The sequence below is a fragment of the Elgaria multicarinata genome, chromosome 7, assembly GCF_023053635.1.
Source record: "Elgaria multicarinata webbii isolate HBS135686 ecotype San Diego chromosome 7, rElgMul1.1.pri, whole genome shotgun sequence".
Lineage (NCBI taxonomy): Eukaryota > Metazoa > Chordata > Lepidosauria > Squamata > Anguidae > Elgaria > Elgaria multicarinata.
In genome coordinates, this window is record NC_086177.1 from 5,390,950 (window position 1) to 5,412,339 (window position 21,390).

General features: G+C 41.4%; 2 protein-coding genes across 3 annotated transcripts; one reads left to right on the plus strand and one right to left on the minus strand.

Annotated features, from left to right (window-relative positions):
• The first annotated feature begins 38 nt into the window (after positions 1 to 38).
• TADA2B (transcriptional adaptor 2B) lies at positions 39 to 6,123 on the plus strand. 2 transcript variants are annotated; one of them, XM_063130156.1, is made up of 2 exons: positions 39 to 308; positions 2,507 to 6,123. In XM_063130156.1, the coding sequence occupies exons 1-2, from the start codon at positions 39 to 41 to the stop codon at positions 3,497 to 3,499; spliced, it is 1,263 nt and encodes a 420-aa protein (XP_062986226.1). In that variant the 3' UTR covers positions 3,500 to 6,123. The 2 variants fall into 2 exon arrangements, with proteins under 2 accessions (XP_062986226.1, XP_062986227.1); XM_063130157.1 differs by having other exon boundaries at positions 39 to 83.
• Positions 6,124 to 7,999: 1,876 nt separating this feature from the next.
• GRPEL1 (GrpE like 1, mitochondrial) lies at positions 8,000 to 20,742 on the minus strand. Its single transcript, XM_063130161.1, has 4 exons — positions 20,647 to 20,742; positions 11,772 to 11,937; positions 10,150 to 10,231; positions 8,000 to 9,234 (listed from the first exon to the last, which is right to left on the minus strand). The coding sequence occupies exons 1-4, from the start codon at positions 20,727 to 20,729 to the stop codon at positions 8,888 to 8,890; spliced, it is 678 nt and encodes a 225-aa protein (XP_062986231.1). The 5' UTR covers positions 20,730 to 20,742; the 3' UTR covers positions 8,000 to 8,887.
• Positions 20,743 to 21,390: the final 648 nt, after the last annotated feature.

Genomic DNA, 21,390 nt, shown 5'->3' on the forward strand with positions numbered 1-21,390 from the left:
TCTGCGCCCGACTGCTTTCCTTCGAGGGGGGAAGCAAGATGGCGGAGCTCGGGAAAAAGTATTGCGTGTACTGCTTGGCCGAGGTGAGCTCGCTCCGCTTCCGATGCACCGAGTGCGCCGACATCGAGCTCTGCCCGGAGTGCTTCTCGGCGGGCGCCGAGATCGGCCCGCATCGGCGCTGGCACGGCTACCAGCTGGTGGACGGCGGGCGCTTCACGCTCTGGGGCGCTGAGGCGGAGGGCGGCTGGAGCAGCCGCGAGGAGCAGCTTCTCCTGGACGCCATCGAGCAATTCGGCTTCGGCAACTGGGTGAGGAGGAGGAGGAGCGCGGGTGCTTTTCAAACCCCTTTGTGAACGGGGCAGTCCCACAGCGGGGGCGGGGGGGGGGCTCCACAGGCGCCCCCAAGCTTCCCTCAGACTCGGTTTTTCATCCATGGCCCCTTGCTAATTTGTAACGGGCACGGCTGAACATCCCCTTTCAGCACCGATGTGGTGGTGGTGGTGGTGGTGGGCTCATCATTTGCAATATCTGCGGTTTCTCTTTTCATTGCCCAGTTTTAACTCCCTGCCCCTGCCCCCGCCCCAAAATATTTTAACCACATCATGGGGAAAAGAAGACTGTACTGAGAAAAGTTGAAAGTTCGTTGCAAACTGCAGGTCTAAACCCAGTACTCGCTTTTTCAGGACTTCAGGTCTGTACAGGACTTCTTACTCTGTAGGGCACCATGTACACTGATGGTGCTATATAAATAAATAATTGCTGATTCTTGGAGAAAGTAGATCTGTTCACTGTCACATGAGTCTTGATAATATGCAAGTTAGGCTATTGTAGCATGCTGTATTGTGGCCCAGAATGCTGCTGCTGATAGGCCTGCCTTTTTGCGCATGCTTAACAAATGGTAAGAGTTCACTGGCTTTTGTTTCATTTCAAAGTCCAGCAAGATGCACTTTTGAAGTCCTAAATGGTTTGGGTCCTAGTTATGTAAAGGATTTCCTGTTCCTACATGATCTGGCCAGACCTCTCCTTAAGGAAGGCCCTGCTCCCTGTCCCACAGCTGGAGGGATGTGGGGTAAGACCTTTTTTTTTTTTTTTTTTTGGTAGCACCAGATTGTGGAATGTCCTCTTCCAGGAGACTTAAGTCTAGTCCATTCTCATTAATCTTCTTACTTCAACAATACAGTCTTACTTCAATATTAGTTGAAGTACTCCTGAAGTACAATATTAGTACTCCTGATTGGTCAATTTTGATGCAGTGGCCAAGAACTGACCATTTTGTCTTGCTTACTCATGTTTTTAATATTTGATATCTTAAAACAGTCATGCATTATTGGAGTCTGCAGCATACGAATAAATCTGGTTGGTTTGTTTTTTGTCTCTTGCTAGAACTTTTAAAAACTTATTCTCTGGCTCTGTAACTTAAAACATTTCAAAGTAGCCAAATGAAATTCTTAAAAATCTGATTTATTCCTTTGGCTTACATATTTGAAATAAGACCATCCTATAGAATTTATTTTATTGATAATTAAGTATACTAAAATGTACTTTTAAATTATTATTATTTATTGCATTTTTATACCGCCCAATAGCTGAAGCTCCCTGGGCGGTTCACAAAAACTAAAACCATTCAAAGTATAAAACAAACAGTATAAAAAACATGATATAAAATACACATTGAAAACTGATTAAAAACAAATATGAAGGTGAGATGAAGAGTACTTGCCAGGTTTAAAAAAAGAATTGCTTGAGGGCTAAATCCTATGCATGTTCAGACAGAAAAAAGTCCTACAACTCCCATGCTTCGAGTTGTAGGAGTTTTTTCCCCTGTCTTAACAAGGATTGTGCCCTAAAAATATATCTGAAATTCTTATTTGGCATTTGAGTATCTGCCCGAAAGTTAGTATTTAAGCCAGTAAATAATATTTGGTGAACTATTTTTTATATTGTTTCTTGAAAACAAAATAAAGATTTGAGGTTATTTGTCTTAGCCACTTGACATATTTTGTATTAACATTAAAGTAAAATACAATCTTAATCCTTTAAACTTGCTTCCCTGAGAACATTCCAATAGTTCTGGAAACTCTTAAGCTTACACTAGTTCCATCTGGTATACATGAGCTTTTGTGAGTTGGAAGCAAACTAAATAAAATACTTTCCATCCCTGCCTCAGAGCAACTCTGTAAATATTGTGCTTTGTTAGAAAGTTTTTTATGTGCCAAATGTGAATTTATAAGGAAAGAAAGATATGGATATAACTGCCTCCAGTTTAGGATTTAATTTTTATATAATTACAAATAAACTAGAGTTGCTACTTTGCGGTAGTCCATTGGTATGAACAAAACCTGGTGTCCTGAAGTATCATTATATCAAGAAGAATCTGAAGTAAGAATAAACTCTCTCCAGTTTATTTTATAAAGCAGCAACCCTGTACTTCTATCTATATTTAGGACATATATGGGATGTTCTTGTATAGGCTCCTTATAGTTTGTTTTGTTTTGTTTTATTCTAGGAAGATATGGCTGCTCATGTTGGAGCATCACGAACTCCTCAGGAAGTGATGGAACATTATGTAAGCATGTATATTCATGGTAATCTTGGAAAAGCCTGCATCCCTGACATTATCCCAAACAGAGTGACTGATCACACCTGTCCAAGTGGTGGTCCACTTTCTCCTAGCCTAACCATGCCTCTGCCGCCTCTAGACATATCAGTGGATGAACAACAACAGTTGGGATATATGCCACTGAGAGATGATTATGAGATTGAGTATGACCAAGATGCTGAGATTCTAATTAGTGGACTTTCAGTTAATTATGACGACGATGATGTGGAAATAGAACTAAAAAGAGCTCATGTGGACATGTATGTAAGAAAACTGAAGGAGAGGCAGCGACGAAAGAATATTGCCCGTGACTACAACTTGGTTCCTGCTTTTTTAGGGAAGGATAGACGAGACAAAGAAAAACCTTCAAAACGCAAAATCACAAAAGAAGAAAAAGAGCTGAGGTTAAAACTGAGGTCGCTTTATCAGTTTATGTCTTGCAAGGAATTTGATGATTTCTTTGAAAACCTGCACAAGGAGAAGGTACTTCGAACCAAGATCAGGGAACTACAACGATATCGACGGAATGGTATAACAAAAATGGAAGAGTCTGCAGAATATGAAGCTGCTAGACATAAACGAGAGAAAAGGAAAGAAAATAAAAATATTAGTACTTCTAAGAGAGGAAAGGAAGATGGAAAAGATGGGGAATTTGCAGCAATTGAAAATCTACCTGGCTTTGAAATGTTATCTGACCGAGAGAAAGTACTTTGTAGCTCTATTAATCTGAGTCCAGCACGTTATGTGACTGTTAAAACTATTATCATTAGAGATCATCTCCAAAAGAGACAGGGCATTCCATCAAAAAGCCGCCTTCCTAGTTACTTGGATAAGGTGCTAAAGAAAAGGATTTTGAATTTCCTAACAGAAAGCGGTTGGATATCCAGGGATACTTCTTGAAGCTTGTATGACTGTTTCGAAATAGCATTAGAATGGACAAAGGACCCATCATTGGTCAGAGTAGTCGGTTTACCTGCCTCCTTTTTTAAAAAAACAGTAACACAAAACTCCTTAAGGTTTCTCTTGTAAACGCTCAAAATCCTCCACAACTGGAATTTTCTGTAGTGGATCATGCAAATGCTAGATCTTACCCTGTGAACCCACACTGGGAAGTAATCTTAAAAAACTGTGGGTGAAATGGCTCATCGTTTATTAAGTAGTCTATCAAAGGTAAAATGTAGAGCCCTGATGGTAGTTATTCAACTCCACCTCTGCTGTACAAGCTATTGGTGTAAAGGGAAAAGACCGTCAGCTTGTGTTTTGGGTATAGCGCTGGCAGGTTGCTATCCTCTGTACATTTACATGGGAGTACGTCCCATTAAATTATGTGGTACTTGCTGTTGAATAAGCCTGAATAGAATTGGGCTGCATGTGTACTAAATCCTGGATACCGAACTACAGAAGCACAGAGACACTAGGATTTCTTGCTGAATATCTTTTAACTTTTTTTATTCATTAGCAAAGCATTTTGCTATACCGGAGCAGAGAGTATACAATGTAAGAGGGCATTAAAACTTTTCTCAGCTCACTTGCTTGAGTACACACGGTGACACATTTTTAGTGGGGGAGACTGGTTCCATCATTTTAGTTGAGACCCATGGGAAACCTTTGGCAAATAATTGGCATCCCTATTCTAAACTTTGTGGTGGCTAGCCAGGCACTCTGATGTGCATACTAGTACTGCTATTTCCTACAGTTAGAGAAATGCAGCAAGGAATCTGTGCATGCACTTTTTTCACTGGATTCAAAAGAAATGTTATGCACAGAAACGGGTGTGATCCAAACCATGTGGCAGTATGGCCTACTACATTCATTAGAATTGGCTGCACTACTTATGGCTGATTAATCCAAGTCCACCAGCCATGTACTATGACCTGGCAGGGGTGTAGCAGTTGCCTTTTTCAGTATTGGTCAAGCATCGGAAGTGGGATACTACACTTGAGCTTAATGATTTGTAAGTTGCGCCAGCCAGATTTAGTTTAAGGTGCTTCATGCTATTGTGACAGCAAGTCCTTGATACAAAAGCAAATATGGGCTGCTGCCCTGAAAGTGGCTGTGCTTACTCATCTGTTTCCCCTTTCCCAGCAATTGGAACAAATCAAGCTTCACTGTAACTATAATCGAGGGATCTTTATTCTCTGCAAAGTGGCCTTCTCCTTTTATGAGAGCAACACTTCCTGCACCACTCTAGAAGGTGCTTTTTAAACTTTGCAATGTAGTGTACAAAAGCACGCCTGAATGCATGCAAGCCCCCCTCTGTACAGCAAAGGTTGTGGTGATAATGCCAACGCGAAAGTGGTGCATCTGGCCTATTCTTCTGGAAATTATGAGCCTTGCTGAGTGTACTGAGTTTGATATCCACAAAAATAGTCCTAGAAAAACACAGGTCAGTGTATCATACATGCAGCACAAATGTTACTGTTTCTTCAGCTGTCTCCTTGATTTTAGTGGGACACAGTCACTAGTGGATGTGCTTATGATTACAGCCTTAAAAGTTTTCTGTGGTCTAAGACACCTGAATTCAGAACTGATATACAAATTACATAGAATCCTGGATCTCTTCTAGGTATTGGACTGCATTTTAACTGCTTTCTCCATGTAATAAATTACAATATCAGCAGGAAGTTTCGCATAATCTTCTTGCTGATATATGCTAATTTAATATATGTTGGAGGGAGGAGGGAAGCATTTAAAAATTACATACCATTACTAGTCAGTGGTATATTCGACCATCTCATTCTGCTGCATTTATAGATCTGTTGCACTTGGCACAAGTAGCCTGGCTCCTGCTGTTTAAGCACTAATCTTTTGCAACTCTGTACAGCTGTAGCTTGGCAACTTTAGCAGATCCCACTTTCCAGCAATTAGTAAAATAGTAGTACTGCAAATGCCACTGTCCCTGAGGAAATAAGTAGTGTTCATTTTCAGTTTGTATGCTTCTCTTCCAGTGGACGAAAGTTAAGCCTTTGCCTCTTTTGAGTTTAATTGTATACTCCTTTGACAAAACATCAACTGGTCACAAGCTTTGAGAAGTTACATAGTAGATACACAGCTATAGATTTCGGCCTTAGGCCATAGACAGTTAGTCCTGCTTAAGACTCATTATCTTCAGTGAGGCTTAAGTATAACTAACTCAGGAATGGCAGAGTTCTCTTGTTCTTCCTAACCTTTTAAAAATTCTTAAACGTTTCATGGGTGACATTCTCTAAACATTATATTTAAGTCTAGATCCATCAATAGTTGTAGTTTCCAGTGTACTATCCATACATCTGAAAGATCATTTCAGAGAATCTCAGATAGACAAGATTTATGTACGCCTTAAATTTTGTTGTTAGCCCTTTATTGTTGCCAGAGAAGAGCAACCGGTGCTAAATATAACTTATTGATAATCTGAACAATGTTTAAATGTGTGAATATTTATTACACTTTTACAAGGCTTTTACACTGAGCACTTTCATATGAAAGCAAACATTCCTGCAAAGCCTCTTACTAGAAATAGTGAATAAATACTTTAATATTACTAATATATGATTTACAAGTAAATTACTGAACTAGTTTTCAAAATTAGCGATCGGAATCTATTAGAGAAACATGGGCATACCAAGAGCACACAATTATTTCATAGCCTACCGCAGTCAAGAGAATACATGCACATCATTGAGATTTTATTACTTACATAATTTGGAAGGGGAATAAAGTGTACTCAATATACATATTTTACCAAACTAGCACTACTGACCAGGCTCATAATTTGTGGGGGGTGTTAAGTTGTCCTCACCTTATTACTTTCATTTTCCACCTAGGTTCCTCCTACTGCATTCTTCTAGTTTAACCCAGCCTACATTATTTGTGCACATCTGAGGCAAATCATTTCCAGGCAATAGTATCATCCTATGCCATTTAGTATACTAGATGACACCATCTAGTATCATCCTATAAATACTTACCTCTTCTTCAAGGGGCTGATAACCTTCACTCTCAAAGTTAGAACCTAGCAACCACAGAACCAAACAAAGTACAACAGAAGTGTAGAAAAACTTAATTACTAGGGCTGTGTCTGCTCTAGACTGTATATTTAAACAGGGGTCCTGCTCCACTGCAGATGCCTGGAACTAGTAACATGCAATGGCTGGCCACAGAGGGGCATGTCCATACTCATTAAGACATAGATTTAGAAAGCTCGTTCAACATGATATGCATCTGGCTGGTTAACTTGGGCGCAATGCAACACACCGAGAACTCCTGTGATTGAACTAATGAACTCTTCCAAATCTGTGTAGAAACACTGTCTGAAGAACAAGTTAGCATACAATATACTCTAGAACCCAAAGGACAATTTGTTTGGTACAAATGACTATATTCATACCCCAAGAAAAACCAAATTAGATAATAGTACTTCACTTAGTAGATTGTAAAATATTTCTGTAGCAAAAAGAACAAAATAGAACAAAAGTTCTATTATTACCCCTGAATTAGAAAGAAAAGCAAAACCCGCGTGAGTTGCTAGTACCCCTTGCATTGTTTGATCAGTCCTACTTAGATTAGACCCCCTGGAATTAATCAAACTTGTTAGACATGCCTTAAGTCTCATTCATTTTAATGTCTAATTTAAATAGGACTAACACTGGATAACACCTAGAACAAGAAAAAATATTTTTGCCCCAACTGGCAGTTACAACAAAGAATATATCTGTATAGCTAGAGCTGGATACCGCCATTCTATCTCAAGTTCTGGTGCCAGCATTAGATTTCCTATGTCCTTCCTTTTAAGACTAATTGCTACAGCTTATCATAGGACACAAAACAACCAATCACTAACCTTTCCAATAACTTTAATGCCTCCACCTCAGTGTGAAAGAAAATATCTTATTCTCACATCAGGCACAAACTGAAGTACACTAGAAGCTCACTACGATTATGCAATAGATTTGATTTTTAGAAAGCTAGACTCTTGCTGGGGACCTACTATAAACTCAGGTGCCTGGATCTGTAACTGACTAGGATGAACAGAAACGGGCTGGTGCAACCAGCTTATTTGCAAACCCGCTTCCTTGTCAACATGATACATAGGCTGCTGTGTATGAAAATGTATACCTTAAATCAGCTTCAAAAAGGAATCGCAACCATTTGTCATGCTTTTGGATGTCTGGAATGTGTTTGATAGGCCTACAGAAACCATCATTGGCTGTATGATTCAGCTACAGAGGAGAGATTTCTACACGTTGGGCAGGGGGTGGAGAGAATATAACACACAAGTATTTCCCTAAACACTAAATTGGTTGCCACATGTTCAGTGCAACATCTAATCTTGCCTTTTAAAAGGCACGATTAACATACAAGTCTCGGTTTTAAAAAACACACCTGTATCCTCATTTGTCTTTTTGAGATCAAATATTGCAGTTCAATCCCAAGATTTAGCTTTAATACAGATGTAGAAAAGAGAGCCTTGCAAGAAAGAGTTAAACAGAAGCATTATATTGTTTCATTCAAAGTACCTACATTGTTAACAGCCATTAATCCACACAGTCATTACCTGCAATCTTCTGTAGGCAATTGTGTTGGTGGACAAGCACAGACACACTTACCGTCCGCATCAAGACAGTGTTCTCATTTTGCATCAGGCAGGTGTTCAGCCCAGCCCTCCCACACTCCCCTGTATATGCCGTAGGAGCTTCCGGATGGTCGAAGTGTATGGATTCTTATCTGTATGATCTAGTTGAATGTATCCAAACAGTTGCCTATTTGTTTCTTTGAAATTACTTCAATTAGTTTGTATAGCAACACTGCACAACTTTGGAATCACATTTAATACTAAGCTAAATGGAAAAGGTTGATAGCATTTTAAAGTTCTTCTGTTATTTCAGTGTCATACAATTATTAGATGCCTTCCATGAGAACAAAAGCAATTAACTAGCTGTTAGACTGGTGTACAATCCATAAAAGAATGAGCAAAAAATGCTACTGTAAAGATATAAATATAACATGACACTAAGAGTTTAAAGGCTTTCATTATGGACAACAATCTACACTGCATTATTAATTTGCCCAATTACAATACAAAATACCTTTGATTAATCACAGTGAGTTGTACTTGTAGTTTAGACCACTGACTTCGTAGTCTCTCCACATTATATGTATTCATTTAAAAACAAGTTTTCAACATCGCTTCATCTGCATTGCTGCCCCATTTAGTTTGGCCTTTCACATCTTTTCTTGAATCATCGTTTAGTGGGCCATTATCCAGGAATCTAATAGCTTTGTGGCATTTTTAATTTTCAAATTGGACTACTAAGGTTCTTTTGCAACACCTACTAAAGCAGGCCTCAAAGTACGGCCATGCAACTTATAGCCAACCTTGGATACTAAAGCGACAATGCCAGGCTCTTTGCCTTCCATGGGAACATGGAATAATGCTTCATGTTCATAAGGATCAAATTTGGCTCCAAGAGGATTCAGTTTCATCAAGCCATGTTTTTTGAACACTTTCTGTATTTGAACTTCTGTCATGGCAAGACCTTCATACAGGTTTTTCAGATGAGGGTTTTCATCCTTGAGTTCTTCTTTGGGAACAGACTCAGTTGCTTTTTCCAGAACATCAGCAACTTCCAGCAAGTCCTTGCAGAAATTTTGAATTCCTAAAGTGGGAAACCACATTAAAATTTTAGTCTACCTTTAAAGAAGTGTTAACATTTCAACTGACTGTAAAACAAAACGATAGTCTTAGATTTGCTTCCAGGATTCAGAACTCAGGGTTGTAAACACCCAAGTCATTCTTTAGTCCCATTTATTTCAACAGGACAAGTCATGACTAACATAAGAACTGTTTATTTCAATGGGATTAAACTTTGACTAACTGAGTCTGGATCCAACCCAATGTGTTTGTACATGTTCACAGAACTGGAGCATAACCAGCAACTTAAACCTCTTGAGACTTACCTTTAGCCTGTAATATGGGACTCCTCTGCAATACAAAATTATGTTCATTTTGCCTTTAAAATGACCAGATGCTAAAGATGGTAGCAGGTCTCCTATACCACAGGGAAAATGTTTTTAACCCTCTCTATAAGAGTCCCAGCATAGTTATTCCTATTCCAAACCTACTATAAGTATTGCTTTTTTCAATTTTCCTCAAAATTCCCATTTACCCTTGAAAAAAAAAGTTGTCGTCCCCCTCCCCATGGCTTCAAAATTCCTAGAAATTTTACATCACCACCTGTATGTTTAATTTTTGTATATGAAAAGGATGTCTGACTGACACAGTCTGTCATTCAGGGGTGCACAAATTTGCATCTCTTGAAACTCTTCTCTATAGTTATTTAAGGTAAGTAATCAGTCCTCCTTGGCATTTGGCCTCATTTTCCTCCCATTTTTACAAAACCTAAATAAGAGAAAATGATGGTTTTGCCCACTGATACAACCCCCAGCTTAAAGTAATACTTGTACAGTCTACATGTTTCAATTTCCCCTTAAAGCATCATGACACTTGTAATACGATTTCGGAATTCCCATGTTTCACTTAAGTTACGATGCCTCAGTTATAGCACACCTACCATATAACTTTGCTTCTTCTACCAGCTTTTGAGTTCTCTGCCTCAGATTTTCCACATCTGCCAGGGCACGTTTATACTTGTCCTGGAAAAGAAAAACCCCCAGTGATATTAAAAGACCAACTGCCTTCTGCTGTAAGACCTAGAAGGGTCAGACAAGCAAAACATCATTTTATGCCTGCTCCTGGTTCAAATTGGTATCTCTCCCACCACCCCTTTAATTCTTAAATGTAAAGTTTTAAAATGGAACTTTATGAATAGTATAACACATGGGGGACACTAGTCAAAAGCAGGATACATAATTTACTTCAACTACTTGCTATTCTGTAATCCTACAAATATTTGCCATCTTTTAAGAGTGACTTGTTTTATTCCAGGCATTTCCAACTCATAGACCCTGTGCCATGAGCAGATCATATATGCAGACCATTAGTCTATGATGCAAACAATGTGATAGTCTCCCATTTTTGTGATTTACCAAAATAATTATAGTCAAGATTTAAAATACAATTTAGAAAGCCAAACACCAGCGTGTTTTTTAATTAATTGGATACACAATAAAACCTAATTCCCTGTTTTTATGAAGAGGAAACTTAACTTTTTCTCACCACTAGGGAAAAGTTGAAGGCTATGTGTATTGACTTTAGAAGAGTCTAAAGCCATTTATATATATATTCTCTTGCATCTTGTGGACAGATGGAAAACCTACAGTGAGCATCTCTATTTTGTCTGGATTGAATCTGTTTATTGGCCCTCATTAAGTTCAGTAACCTGCCTAGGGACTGGTTTAGATCATCAACTGCCTCACCTGTATTAGATGGGAAGGAGAGGCAGAGTTGGGCATCATCTGCTTATCGATGACACCTCAGCCCACATCCCTGGGAAACCTTTCCAAGCAGTTTCATGTAGATTTTGAAACACGTGGGGGATAAAACAGAGCCCTGAAGAACCCCATGCCACAATTGCAATAGGGCAGAGCAATAATCCTCCAGCACTTCCTTTTATAATCAGCCATCCGAGTAGAAGCACAACCACTGCAATACATTATCCCCACATCCCAACTCAGGCTGCCTATCCTAAGTATCAATACCTGTTGGAAAGTCCAAGACAACCAACAGGAAAATACTTTGCCTGTTCCTTTCCAGGCACAGGTCATCCTGCAGGGTAACCAAGGCAGTTTCTGTACCAAATCCAGGACTGAAACCAGATAGAAATGGATAAGAGAAAACCAGTTTCAGCCAGGAGAGGCTACAGTTGCTCAGCAACTACTTGCTCAAGCCCCTTGCTCAGGAAGGGGATGTTAGCAATCAGCCCATAGTTGTTTTCATCTTCAGGATCCAGATTAGCTATCTTAAGAATTACCTGATTGCTGCCTTTTAAAAGTGCCTGGTACCACCCCCTCTCTCAAAGTACTTACAGCCACCTGGACCCAAGGATACAAGCAGTTGGCACCCAAGCACCTTGTCCACATCCTCAGGCCTCAACAACAGAACTCATCCAAGACAACTGGATGTTGTCACTTTCAAGTTCCAATTTCTGAATTAGTTACTGAAAATTAATTTGAGTATCACACATAGCCACTGAGTTTGGAGACAGCAAAACAGACAAGCTAGAAGAATCCTTACAGTAATTTCTTGTAACTGTTCTTCCAGTTTGGTCTTTTCCTTTGTTAATATCTCTGCAGCGGAGCCAGAATCAGACTTTTGTTCATTGTGGCTCTGATTTGGTTCTTCTTCCAACTTTGGTCCAGTGCTTTTCTCTTGCGTCATTGTGCAAAGCGGTTGAGAAGTCCTGAAACAAAATCAGGTTCAATAGAACTCAAGCAAGCAACTATCTGAGAGTACAAGAGAGCACTTTAGTCTAGAGTACATCACACGAAGAAACTATGCGAGGAAAACAGGTAACACATTGCTTAATACAATTTGCTCTAGTACTGGTGCAGTTTGTCTACGCAACTTTCTTGCCATTAAACAACTAGTTCCTGAATAGTTCCATTATTACAAGATGGTGTTTCCATGTGGAGAAGCTAGTCTGCAGGAATTGATTAGAAATAAGCTCAACCATTATTTATTTTTAAAAACAAAAAAAGTTAGACACATGCTTTTCAATACCCACAATCTGGAGTAAAATAGAGGGAAATGATGGTTTAGTCATCTATATGAAAGGAAAAAAAGACACTCCATTATCAGAAAGCATTTTGTTATTCAGATTTGAAAAGGAGCTAATCTCCCTGTTCCTTTGCAACAGGTGCTAGGAGCTACTACTAGTCCTAAGGAGTATAGAACTCATTTGTCTCATCATCATCATCATAAATTTTTTACCCGCCTCTCCCTCTGGATCAAGGCGGGGAACAACATTAAATACAATACAATACATAAGACAGTTGTCTATACCAACCAGGAGGTTTAGTTCTATTTGGTGGCAAGTAGAAGGGGTAGGGAAAAATCCCAACAGACAGGGTAACACTGTTGCCATTTCATTCTAGAAACTCATGTTGCAGCAAAACCAATGAAGTGTTGATTTAAAGACTAACAAGCACAAACCCCCATATGGAAGAGCCAGTTTCATTAGGTGTAGGTGAAGTTGCCAACTCTCAGGATTTGACCCAATGGTCCATTTCACCCAGTATTGCTTACACCTGCAGAGGGCAACATCTGGTCCTTGGATGCCAAATGCAATGCAAGCAGTAACCGCATCCTGCAAGTGCTAGCTGAATCTTCTTCCATGCAGAGAGGGACAGAGGGAAAAATTATTTATTTATTTATTTATTTATTTATTTTATTACATTTATATACTGCCCCACAGCCGAAGCTCTCTGGGCAGTTGTGGGTGGGGTGCCACCAGTGACGTCACTGGAGGGGGTCTCCACTCCCTTGATGTCATCCAGCAGGCCAGGCTTGGGCCTCTGGGCAATCTGGCCCCTAGATCAAGAGACTGCCCACATTGACTAGCAGCCCTACCTGGAAACCAGCTACACCCAAAACAGGTGCTTTACTATCAATCTACAAGTCTTAGGCCACCGAAGAAAATTATGTTTAAAGTTATTTATCTGAGCATTAAGTGTTTATTTGCTCAGAAAAAACACTATCTAGCTTTAGAATAAATACAAATAAATATTAACCTCATTTTTTTTATCACGTAACCTTGCTTGTGGACTGTGGGAATGCTGTGGAAGTAATATATCTTGACTTCAGCAAACCTTTTGACAAAATGTCCCATGATATTCTGATTAACAAACTAGCTAAAAGTGGGCTAGATGGAACAACTATTAAGTGGATCCATAGCTGGCTACAGAATCGGACTCAAAGTGTGCGATGCTACCTTCTCAAACTGGGTGGAGGTAATGAGCAGGGTACCACAGGGCTCAGTCCTGGGTCCAGGAGGTGCAGGGAACGCTTATCAAATTTGCAGATGATACAAAATTGGGTGGGATAGCTAATACCCTGGAAGACAGAAACAAACTTCAAAGTGATCTTGATAGGCTGGAATGCTGGGCTGAAAACAACAGAATGAAATTTAATAGGGATAAATGCCAAGTTCTACATCTAGGAAAAAGAAACCAAATGTACAGTTACAAAATAGAGGATACTTGGCTCAGCAATACTACAAATGAGAAGGATCTTAGAACTGTTGTAGATCACAAGCTGAATATGAGCCAACAGTGTGACGTGGCTGCAAAAAAAGGCAAATGCTATTTTGGGCTGCACTAATATAAGTATAGCTTCCAAATCACATGAGGTACTGGTTCCCCTCTATTTGGCACTGGTTAAGCCTCACTTTGAGTATTGCATCCAGTTCTGGGCACCACACTTCAAGAAGGATGCAGACAAGCTGGAGCTTGTTCAGAGGAGGGCAATGACGACGATCAGAGGTCTGGAAACAAAGCTCTATGAGGTGAGATGGAAAGAACTGGGCATGTTTAGCCTGGAGAAGAGGATTGAGGGGAGACATGATAGCACTCTTCAAATACTTGAAAGGTTGTCACACAGAGGAGGGCCAGGATCTCTTCTCGATCCTCCCAGAGTGCAGGACACGGAATAACAGGCTCAAGTTACAGGAAGCCAGATTCCGGCTGGACATCAGGAAAAACTTCCTGACTGTTAGAGCAGTGCAGTACAACAATGGGACCAATTACCTAGGGAGGTTGTGGGCTCTCCCACACAAGAGGCCTTCAAGAGGCAGCTGGACAGCCATCTGTCAGGGATGCTTTGAGGTGGATTCCTGCATTGAGCAGGGTGTTGGACTTGATGGACTTATAGGCTCCTTCCAACTCTAGAATTCCTTGTGTTTCCCAGAGAGTTATTGATATCTTGTGAGATGGCTAGAAGAACACAGGTTTGTTTCCCAAACTTCTCCTCCAGGCTCTCCAGCCATTCCATGTACTGTATTTGTTAAATTCCATCACCAGCACACCTGATTCAATTTAATGAAGTATTGATTAGCTGAACCAGGTGCGCTGGTGGTGGAATTTAACAAATACAGTACATGGCTGGGGTTCCTCGAGAAGTTATTTGGAAATGGCTACACTAACAGATTAACAGACATCAAATTATAGTTTTGCATCAAGGCAATCCTCAGTGAGCAATAGCCCACCCAACCATATTTTCAAGATGTAGCGTTCAAGCTATCATAAAGAAATATGAAGAAGCTGGGCAAGTTGAAGACAGAAAATGCACTGGAATACCCGAAAAGCACTATCTTGAGGGACAGAAGGAAATCCAGTTAAGTGCTTGCTCACCATCATGTGGTACAAAAGTACACACTTCAACCATGAGAAGAAGTCTTACAAGATATGGTCTTGTAGGGCATGTCGCAGCTAAGAAACCAACCATGTGGAAAAGCAACAAGCAGAAGAGATTGCAGTTCACGAAAGATGATAATGATTGGAGCGACAACCTGTGGCAGAAAGTCTTATGGAGCGAAGAGTCCAAGTTTGAAACCTGTGGTTCACGTAGATGCCAATATGTCAGAAGAAGAGTTGGTGAAAAGTACATTGATGCCTGTCTGCAGCCTTCTATGAAACAAGTGATAGCTCTGTCATGGTCTGGGCCTGCATTTCAGCCAACGGTGTAGGGGATCTGGGGAAGATCTACACTACTGCTTTATGGTGGTATTGAAGAGCACTGATAACTGTTGGGACACATTACATATTCCTTCTACCACTTTCATAGTGTTATTTCCTGCTTTTTAATCCACATTATCCAAAATACTCCATCAAATGTCATCGCGTATCCTACGAGATATAAATGAGCAAGGGATGTTACCACGATGGGATCATAATGATTTGACACAAGGTGTAGATCTGCCCCTGGTCAAAATTGATGGAATTCTGAATGCTGAGAAATATAAACAGATCTTGATTCATCATGCAGTACCATCAGGAAAATGGTGGAAAAACTTTATCTTTCAGTATGATAATGACTCCAAACACTCAGCAAACACGATCAAGGCCTACTTAGAGCAGAAGTGTAAATTGGAACACTCACAGTATTAGATTGGCCACCTCAGAGCCCTGACCTCAACATAACTGAAGCGGTGTGAGATCACTTGAACAGGGAAAAGAACAAAAACCAGCCAAAGTCAAAAGAAGAGTTATGGCAAATTCTGCAAGAAGCTTGGAAGAATTTACCACAAGACTACTTGAAAAAAATTACAGTCTACCAAAGCGAATTGCTTCAGTTTTGCATTCTAAGGGAGGCCACACAAAATACTGACTTGTTTTAAAAGCGTAAGTAGTTTTTGTTATTTTTCATTGTATTAATGTTTTTGTGTTTATTTCAATATTATATAGTGGGTTTTAAACAAATAAACACTTACTGCTCAGATAAATGGCTTCAATTTGCATTTTTCAGAGTGGCCTAAGATTTTTGCACAGTATTGTACTTCTCAGGGTTTCTAGGGCAACCAAATTAATATGTTTAATACACCTTTAGCCTACTCTCTTCACAAAGCTTAGGGTGGCAGATAAAGACAACACCAGAGCCTGCTTCAGCTGGATGCGTGTTGGTTTTTTTAAAAAATCAAGTGAAAACAGATTTCAACTTTTGATCAACAATAAAAAAGTTGAAGAATTCCTTTTGATCAGCCACCTGTCAGGGATATCTAGTTATAAAGTGTACAGGCTGGATAAAATAATCAATTTATTCCTTCCAACTCTTTCAGAAACTGCCTAAAGTAGGACATTTAGGCCGGAAGCCTACGTTCACTTACCCAGAAGTAACTTGTATTGAACTCAATGGGACCTATTTCCAAAAGTACATTTATAGGATTACATTGCTAACTGGGTTCCTAAGGTAGGTTTTGATTATTGGGAGGAACGTATTACAGAAAAATTGTAACCGTTTAGATCCAGACATGCTCTTCTGCAAATGGAAGAGCTACTTGCATTCAGAGCTCCAGCATGACCTCCCATGCTCTGTGGGTGGGACCCTCTGGAACAGCATGGGAGGTGGAACAGGATAAAGTCTCCAGTGCGGGCAGAACTCTGCTGAACCTCAGCAAAAGTCTGGATCCAAGCTAATGCTTTTACTTATGCACAGTTGGCCACATGCATTCAAGAATTTAATTATAAAAGCTCTTGAAAAACAGGTTAAGGTATCCAAGTACACAAATCTCCCAAGAAATTTAGGGGCAGTTCACATGCATCTTTATTTCAAATATTTTTAGTCTCACCATAACAAAGTTAACTTGGCCACAGTGGTACATGTGCTAGTAAACTCAAGACTGAATACACTCTATGTGGGGCTGCCCTTGAGGTTGGTCTGGAAGCTGCAGCTAGTGCAGAATGCAGCAGTTTGATTTTCAGGAACTGTCCCTTTTAGCATATAACACCTCTACTGAGAGAATTGCATTGGTTGTCTAGTTGCTACTGGGCCATGTCTAAGGTTTTGTTATTGCTGTATAAAGCCTAAAAAACTTGGGACTAGGATAATTGAAAAAGTACCTTCCCCCCTACCAGTTGCATGGTTAATGAGGTCATCAGAATGGTCAACCATGTTGGTTAAGGGTTTTTGGTTAAGCAACAGTGTCGTCTGACGTGTGTTTCCTTAACCAGGTGACTCCGCTAACTAAATTGTGGTCGACTTCACTAATGCTGTTCTGAAGCAGGGCTAGTGGCACTAAATTTGGCTTAATGTGTCATCTGACACGCACCTGTGGTTAAGGGGCCGAAATGATAGAGCTAGCAGTATAGAGTGGCCTAAATAACACAACTGCCAGCTCTCTTAGCACAACAGCTGATGGGATACGGGGTGGAGCATTCAGAGGACTCAGGCGCTCATCTAACTGCTTTGTGGTTAGCGTGTGGTTAAGGAAACCAGGAATGGTCAGGGTTAACAGTGTCGTGTGCGAGCGTACGGCTTGTGGTTAGTGCTAACCACAGAGAAGCATGGTTAAGCAAACCACAGAGCCTCAGGGTTGTCTGAATGGGCCCACTGAGGCACTCCTGGTAGTTCAACACGGACCTGCAGTCTGTTTGGAGTTCACTCAGAGTAGAACCTTGTATTGGCTCCCTTTCTACAGAATTCCCTGCTTGTAGACGTCAGGCTGGTACCAACATTGTTTCATTTTCGGCACCTGCTAAAGACAACTTTATTTAAACAAGCCTTCCCTGACTAGCCAGCCATGGTTTTCTTAGCACAATCTTTTAAAGGGTTTAATTCTGTATTTCAATCATTTTATTGTTCACCACTCAGATATTTTATTTGATGTAGAGTGGTATATAAATTGGGTAAATAAATAAATAAATAAATATAAGATTGCAGGGCAGCAAATGATAAAGCATATCAAAGTAACAACTCACTGTAGATGTTACACATTCTGGCAGGCTGCCTTGCATAAAAGCCAGAGACACTCTGCTCAAGTATTTTATATGACATTGTGCTGACACTTTAAAAAGCTCAGCCTGGCACTCTGTGTAGAGACAAGCATGGAGGGCATGCATCTCCAGCTGAAGGAAGTGAAAAGGCCCAAGCAAGCAATTGTGTCATGAACTGATGATGATGTATTCGGGCCAAGATTTAGCAGTAAGACTTAATTAGCCACACTAGAACTAAACATTTCACAATTAGATTACAGACATTAATCAAAAGGTAGGTATGAATATGCCCCACACAAAGTAGTCGTATACCCCAACAGTGTTGTATAATTTGAGTCAAGTGTTAGGCACCATTAAGTACAGTAACCTCAGGGAAGTCTTGCCTTGTTTAATTTGTGACAAAGGACTCAAAAGAAGTCTACTTTCATCATTTCTTTCACCCAGGGATATCGTGGAAAGCTTTGTAGTTCCTTACCTTCCCAAAAGATCCATTGGCTCTCAGTACTAAACATTTCTGGTGCATGGACAAACTCAACATTCCCATCTGCATCCATTGGATCTTCTTCCCTTTACTAAAATCACTCTCAGGTCACAGGACCTGGGGCTCTGCCAGAGAACCTCTTAAACCATTTCCCCCCAGAACACCCAGTTCTGGATGCTTAAGTTCACTTGTGCTAAAGTGGAAACCTGCTCCCAGCCATTTCAAGGCTTCTTTCCACAGCAACTGCAGGAGTTTCTCTGCACCCCAGCATTGTCTTCAGGAAGGATTAATTGGGATCCCTGGAGAAGTATCTTTCAAGCCCTGTTCTTCCTTCTAGAGATCCTTTCCCTTCAAATTGTAGCCTCCACCCCCTCTGTTTGCTTTCCCATTTTGTGTGTGTGTGTGTGTGTGTGTGTTGCAAAGTTAATCCCAATATATTGGTTAGCAAAAGAGAAAGGCTTTGGCAGATGAACTTAAAGTATGAGCAGGCTGGTATAGGACTAGGCACTCTTTTAGCTATTTGGTCTCAAGATATTTATGGGTGTAAAAGTTAAGAACTAGCACCATCTTCAAGTGAAAATATTCATATAAACTTTTGGGCTGCAAGTTGCAGAGCTGATGTGAATCAAAGCTCTTAAAGTAAAAGAAAGGTTAGCAGTAAGGCAGATGTGTACATTTCTTCAAAATGAATTTTATAAAGTAAACAAAAACCACCCTATGGACAAACAGCTAGGCTACTGGAAAGGGCATGAAGAATAGTTGCAGTCAGGCTCATGATCTCAAGAGCAGGGCCAGCTTTACCTTTAGGTAGAGCGAGGCATCTGCCTAACATTTACTGCTCCACCTCAAGCAGCCCTATACGAGGTACACACTTGCAAGCCAGACTAGAGACTGTACACCCTTGACTTTCGAGAACTACGACCCTAAACAAAATCTTCTTTGAAAAGAGACAAGTATTCCCTCAAACCCATAACTTGCTTTAAATGCTTCACACAGATATGCGGCAACAGGCACGTTGAGCAAGATAAGACCAGCAAGGCAGGAGCGCAGCGATACAGAAGGCACCCTGGGCGGATCTACACCAAGCAGGATATAACACTTTTAAAACAGTATGAAAACAGTACCCTATTTCTTTGATTCTAAGATGCACTTTCCCCCCCATATAAATATCTTTGAAAATGGGGTGCATCTTAGAATCGCGGGTGTGTCTTAGGGTTCCCCCCCCCCCTGTTGGTGGTACTGAAATTAGTGTGCATCTTACAGTCTAAGAAATACGGTATATGTAATGTGTCCTGGGCCTGAACAATTGTCATAACCCTTATAAACCGTTATACAAATACAAATTTTATTCATGGCTACCCTAAATGGGTTTTAGCCGAACACATATCACACATTATTACATAAAAAATTAAAATTAAGTGATGATGATCAGGGGTCTGGAAACAAAGCCCTATGAGGAGAGACTGAAAGAACTGGGCATGTTTAGCCCGGAGAAGAGAAGATTGAGGGGAGACATGAGAGCACTCTTCAAAGACTTAAAAGGTTGTCACACAGAGGAGGGCCAGGATCTCTTCTCGATCCTCCCAGAGTGCAGGACATGGAATAACGGGCTCAAGTTAAAGGAGGCCAGATTCCGGCTGGACATCAGTAGTGTAGATCCTGCCCCTAAGTCTTGCTCAAAGCCAGGCAAGCGCTTTATTAGCTGGGCTTCCTAACAATGATTTTGTACGCCATCCCGAACAGTGCCCACGTTATTGTATTTCAAGGTCTTGAATTTTGTTTCGTGACCCGTTCGGAGAGGTTTGGCGTGTGTGTGTGTGTGTGTGTGTGTGTGTGTGTGTACAGAAACGCAATAATAAATATCCAAAAAGTAAAGGGCGGGGAGAGGGGGGGCACGCATTCCCCCGAAGCGCCTCCGTTGCGGAGGAGAGAAGACGGGAAAGGTCGCCTCTTTCCCCGCCATGAAGAGGAAGCTTCCCGAAAGGGCGCGCGCGGCCCTGCTCCCAAAGCACGTTCCGGCACCCCCAGCAGCGGCCTTTCCTCCCTCCTTCCTTCCCGCCCGCGGCTCCGGCTGAGCGCTCCCACAGGCGCCGAGCGGCCCCTCGCCCCAGCCAGGCCTCTCCTCCCTCCCAGCCTCCTCCATTCCCAGCCGCGCTCAGCTCCCCAAAGGAGAGAGGAAGAGCCTCTGCCTTCCTCGTCTTACCATCGCCAAAACTCCGGGAAGAGCCTCCCCGTTCGCACCGTCTGCCCCACGAGCCGCTGCACGCTCCGGACGGCCGCCGCCATGTTCTCCCTTCTGCTTCTTCTCCTTAACGCCCAACGGAAACCAGCGCCGTCCAATCAGCGGGGAGGTCAAGAGGGCTCGGCGGACCACACAGCCAATCGGCAGTGCCCATGGGAGCACGTGGGTATGGAGGGGCGGAATCGGTTAATATCTGGGGAGTGAAGTTCGTTGCTGGAAAGAGAACCGACCTCGTTTCCTCAGGGGCAGAACTATAATTGGCTGCGGACGCAGTCCTATGATGGCGTAGGCGGGGGACGCCTACAACTCCCAGCATCCTTTTAGCCAGCCATGCTCGCTGGGGCATACTGGGAATTGTAGGTCTTTTCCCCCTGTCTAAACGTGGGCAGGATCTACACTACTGCTTATAATGGTTTATGACAACTGTTCAGGCCCAGGACACATTACATATACCATTTTCATACTGTTTTTAAAGTGTTATATCCTGCTTGGTGTAGATCGGCTCCATAAACAGTTACTGCAGCCGAAACTCTCCCCACGGCCTGAGTTCGATCCCAGTGGAAGCTGGTTCTCAGGCAGCTGGCTCAGGTCGACTCAGCCTTCCATCCTTTCGAGGTCGGTAAAATGAGTACCCAGCTAGCTGTGAGAAAGGTAATAACGGCTGGGGAAGGCAAGGCCTGCCAAGAAAACGTCAGCGAAAGCTGG

Bases quoted from the DNA above. Each gene is read 5' to 3' on its own strand.
- TADA2B (XM_063130156.1), top strand. From the start codon at position 39: ATGGCGGAGCTCGGGAAAAAGTATTGCGTGTACTGCTTGGCCGAGGTG. The intron at 309-2,506 runs GTGAGGAGGAGG...GTTTTATTCTAG, and splicing joins AATTCGGCTTCGGCAACTGG to GAAGATATGGCTGCTCATGT.
- GRPEL1 (XM_063130161.1), bottom strand. From the start codon at position 20,729: ATGGCGGCGGCCGTCCGGAGCGTGCAGCGGCTCGTGGGGCAGACGGTG. The intron at 10,232-11,771 runs GTAAGGATTCTT...TTTCTTTTCCAG, and splicing joins AACAGTTACAAGAAATTACT to GACAAGTATAAACGTGCCCT. The intron at 9,235-10,149 runs GTAGGTGTGCTA...TTCCCACTTTAG, and splicing joins AGAAGAAGCAAAGTTATATG to GAATTCAAAATTTCTGCAAG.